General features: G+C 40.2%; 1 protein-coding gene across 1 annotated transcript in view; it reads right to left on the reverse strand.

The window, feature by feature from the left end:
* KDSR (3-ketodihydrosphingosine reductase) overlaps positions 1–5176 on the reverse strand; it is a 22949-nt gene that overhangs the window by 14613 nt on the left and 3160 nt on the right. Inside the window, exons 3-4 of the mRNA XM_018564669.1 lie at positions 3242–3331; positions 958–1014 (exon numbers count right to left, since the gene is read on the reverse strand). Coding sequence (XP_018420171.1) covers positions 958–1014; positions 3242–3331 — 147 coding nt within the window. The remainder of the gene's footprint in view (positions 1–957; positions 1015–3241; positions 3332–5176) is intronic.

The following is a 5176-nucleotide window of genomic DNA, read 5'->3' on the forward strand; positions in this document are numbered from 1 at the left end:
TTCACATCGTGAACTGCCTCAAGATCATCGATAGAGCCTGGGATGGGGTCACCAAGAGAACCCTAAATTCTGCTTGGAGAAAGCTGTAGCCTGATGCGTTTTTGGACATGGATTAGAGGGGCCTGCTTATGAACAGGAGTCACCAGTTGTCGATGAAATTGTGTCCTTGGGGAAGACCATGGGACTGGATGTGAATGAGGACGACATTCAAGAGCTGGTGGAGGAACATGGCCAGGAGCTGACCACTGACGAACTGATGCATCTGCATTGCGAGCAACAGCAAGAGGTTATGGAGGAGATCTCGTCTGCAGAGGAGGATGAGAATAAAAGGGACAGGAATCCCTCACTTCAAATAAGATTAGGGAGATGTGTAAAATGTGGGAAACAGTGAACAATTTTGTAGAAAAGCACCACCCGAATAAGGCTGTAGCTGTTTAACGACAATGCAATGTCACATTTCCGCGAAATCTTCAAAAGGAGGCAAAAGCAAGTGTCATTGGATAGATTCCTTGTCAAGGTTTCACGAAATGAAAAAGATTCCATTGAGCCAAGAGATAGCAGCGATTCCGCTAGGGATAGTGAAAGTCGTCCTACACAATAATTCTCCTCTCTCTCGTCTCCCTCACACCAGCCACAAAAGGTACCTGTAATTGGTTTATTTTTCTTTATATTTTGTACAGTATTATATTACAGTACAGTATGGTAATCATTTTTATATGTATATGTTTGGGTTGTGGAACCAATCATCTGAATTTCCATTATTTCCTATGGGGAAATTCGCTTTGATATACAACCGCTTTGGATTACAAGCATGCTTCCGGAATGAATTATGCTCTTAAACCAAGGTATTACTGTATATGATATTACGCATGTTGGTTTTAAGTTTATATTACCCATACCTTATTCCATTCCACCTTTGTAAAAAGGTATGTTACAACGATTTCATCATAGTCTTACCTGTTTGTCATTTACAGCATGCTTTTCAATTTCTTTTTTGGCTTGAACTAGTTTGATCTGCAATGAAAAAAAAAAAAAAAACACAAGGCAAATCAACATCCACAAAAAGGCCATCAGCCAGACATGTCTATGTTCTGAAGAAGATCTTTAGTTCACAGGCAAGAGGTCAGTACAGTTCAAAAAACAAATTTGATAATACAGGTTGAAGTCCAGCACCATGCACAGTCATCTATTTTTCAGGTTATATTTGACCTTTCCTCTGAAGCAAACTCCATAAAACACAAGTATATCTTGGGAAAACTAAATTGAAACACAGTTGCAAAACTAAAACTGCAAGGCAATGAGGCAGAGTTACTAAAAGAATTAAGAATCTCCACACCATAAATTGTGTACATGTTCCCTTTAATTATCCGATCACAAGAAAAACAAATTCCCGTTTCATTTGCACATGATCGTATAATTGTAATGAATATTAACACAATTTATTCTGTGAAGAAACTCTTATAGTAAATCAGCCCAAATGTCACACATACTCATCAAGATACAGGTCAGACCATCATCAGATTGACGTTCTTGCAGCATGAAGTGAAATGGGTGCGCTGGACGTCCTGGTCACCATGGCTGCAGCAGCCGGCACCAGATGTTCCAGCGCACCAATCACTATTTTCACAACCCCAAAGACCACCAGGGACTGGGGTTACTGTTGGAACATACAAGGACACCCGCACCAATCAAGGGACTGTACAATAGATTGGGCACAAAAAAACTGTAGAACCAGCACACGATAATCTTCAAATTAAATTAAATCTGATAATACATCAAGCTTTATTCCACATGCATTTATACAAAAGACAACTGCTGATGTGTTTCTGCCTTACTCATAGCTGGAGAATAGATTGGGCAGTTTGAGAGATACATCATTCATCTGTTTATGTTCTTTTGACAAGTACTCTGGCAGGTATCTGATGTCATTATTATGAGGTCAGGGGTGGTGTTTTTGTTTTTCAAAACTTGTTCACTTGTTAAATCATACTAAGCATACTAAGCACAACAGGTTATTAACACTTCACATGACAAAGGTACACCCCCTGCCTGGTTCCGAAATGCTGCCATTTGACTTCATGCTGCAAGGACGTAAAACAAAATTAAAAATAAATATTTTTCAAGCTAAAAGTGCGGACAACATATCTCACTAGTATGCCATGGTGCCATCCACTAGCGGTTCCAGCACCCAACTGAAAGGGGTATATCGGCATGGTGTGCGAAGGAGATATTACCACGATGGGATGACTAAAAGTCCCATTTTCCACAGAGGGATTTACAGATGTCAATGGAATAAAAGTATGACATCACCGCACTTGTAGTCCATTGTTTATCTCCTCCAGCCCTATAACAGAAGGTCTGTACAAATCTGGGGTAATTTGTAAACAATGGACTACAAGTGCAGGAGCCTGTGCATCGTTTACAAGTTACCCCAGATTTGTATAGAGTTACAGACCTTCTGTTATAGGACATAAAACAATGGACTACAAGTGCAGGAGCCTGTGCATTGTTTACAAGTTACCCCAGATTTGTATAGAGTTACAGACCTTCTGTTTTAGGACATAAAACAATGGACTACAAGTGCAGGAACCTGTGCATTGCACCTGCATTACACTGTGGTTGCAATGCAAAAACATTTTTTTTAAAAAGCACATTTTATTTTTATTTATGTGGGTGCCTATGATACATTTTTGCAAAAGGTGAACTATGCTTTTAAAGTAGAACATTTTTTTAATGTAGTTATTGGTAGAGTATGGAATAGTTAAAACTGGAGTCATATTCTTTTTTTTGTGGTTTGTGTGCAATTGAGATTTTTATTCACCAACTGTACCAGAAACAATAGAAGCAAATACTCAGACAGCAGTCACCTGGACAGGTGTCCCCATTGGAAGATTTACCTCTTTATTCCTGTTCCAGTGGCAGGCATAAAACTTTGGATTTTCCATCACTTTCTATCCCAATAACAATGGCCACCAGGACAAACAAATCAAGGTACCTCTCCCCAGTGGGCAGACAAGACATCAATAAATCCTAAACAAAATGTTAAACAGTTCCACACAAACCAAAACTGGTTGGTTTTAGATACATCTACTATATAATCTACTGGATATATTTGACTACATTATTTTGTCAATATTGATTCTCCCTTCACTGCGATTTACATTATTCATTAGCAAAACATACACAATTCCTGCAAAAACCTGACTAATTACAAAATTTGGAATAATGACAGTTATTTTACCTCATCACGTGCTACCAAAGTAATAAAAGCACCCTGTTTAAAGCATTCAATGGCAACACATTTTCCGATACCACTGGAACCTCCGGTCACCTAACAGAAAAAAAAAGAGTTTGTTAGTTAAACATGAATTGGTAAGACAATACAGTTTATTGTGGGTGCGGTGTGGTGTGGGTCACACGATATTTTGTTCAGGAATTAATGCAGTTTGCCGAACGAAAACATCATTTCATTTGATCGAGAAACATTTTCCAACATGTTCCTTTTGAACTCTTGTCACTGCGGTCGAAAGTGATAATCAATTTTCACACCAATCAATCATTAGAAAGATGGACCACCGTTTTCACACAGAGCAAGAGAACCACTATGTAGCATGCTGGCAGAGGGCAGGCTTTTCCATTAAGGCTGTGGCTTCCTTGTATCGAAAACAAACTAAGACATTGAACACCTTTTGTTTTGATGCACTTGGAATGTATTTAGCTCATTTAAACGGAAAGTTCAATTGGACTTATGTCCAAGACTTATGTCCCATGTACACACCTCTGCTAACAAGAATACATGCATTTTCAATATTAATTTTCACATGTTGTAATGCATTTTACTACACTTTGCATATGTATTCCATAGGTGGGGGTACATCTTACCTCTTGGGTGAAGCAGTACATGTTTACATGCATGTAAAATACAAAAAGGGGTATATTTAGCAATAGAGCTGCATTGACTTCCAAGCTGTCGCCGCACAGGAATGTGCGTTTAAAAAAACAAAAAAAAAACAAGTGTTAGAGTCTCTGTAACGGAGCACTTAAAATTGCTGCCATAGTGCAAACTATTAGTGAATGACTGCCCCCATTTAAAAAAATGAGTCAAATGTGCTGCAAGATAGATTGCGGCAGAAAATAGCATCAGATGTTGCAGAAGCAAGAAATGGTGCAGACCAGTTTTTAAGATGGTGCACCTTTATGTAAATCGTGTGGAGAGAGGGGAGCACGAATAAAAAGGACATTCCGAAGCAGAACGGTGTGCGGACAACATATCTTCTAGAGCAGTGGTTCTCAACCTGGGGGTCGGGACCCCTTCGGGGGGGTCGAATGACGATTTGCCAGGGGTCGCCTAGCGGCTTCCGGCCACCCAGGAGAGAAGCGCTTTCTCTGCTCCTTTTTTTTTTTTTTTTAAGAACCACTGTTCTAGAGCCTTAAAGAAAAATGCCCATTTCCTTGCTCCATGATTCCCCCAACTCATTTCCATACCCCCTCGTGGTGCTTCAGTGAAGCGGCAGCCCTTGCTTTGATCTTTGGCTGCAGAAAGCAGGAAATCATTGTCCCCGTCCTGCACCAGATCTCCAGTAGCTTACAACCAGCAGATCAAAGCCCAGCCAATTACATCTCTAGCTGCACACTTGATCAGCTTAAATAAATACTGCACAGCCAGCATGGTGTAGTAGCTTTTAAGTTGTACTGTATAACTCATCCACAATTGGAAATCTTGTACATTGGACATATCTGCATTGGGGTCTGACTCCTATACTCAGTCACTCGGACCCACCACCGATGGGGTCAGGCAGGGTAGAGTTGTCAGCTCTGGGTTCCGAAACTCATTTGATTAAACTTTTTCGTGTTTGGTCGGCTAATGGGGAGAGAAGCCTCCAGCGGTAGGAAAACACAGGCAGTGCAACCAAACAGAACAACCAATGCCATTCATCTGCTCTCTCCTCCATGGGGCTGCTGAAGGTAAAAACCCTGGCTGGCTGTGCAAACTGTCACTTTGCTTACTGTACTATACAGCTTTTCTTAGCGGCAGATTCCTTGAAGTCATCAACCACTAAAATATAGTAAGTCAGTCACACTTAAATCTCGAGTTGTGAACGTTTACTGCATGCAAGAGATGTGACCAGGATGATAAATGCCCCCCTATACTGTATATAATACAAAAATTTAATTG

The sequence above is a fragment of the Nanorana parkeri genome, unplaced genomic scaffold (assembly GCF_000935625.1).
Source record: "Nanorana parkeri isolate BGI_ZX_2015 unplaced genomic scaffold, ASM93562v1 scaffold771, whole genome shotgun sequence".
NCBI classification, from domain to species: domain Eukaryota; kingdom Metazoa; phylum Chordata; class Amphibia; order Anura; family Dicroglossidae; genus Nanorana; species Nanorana parkeri.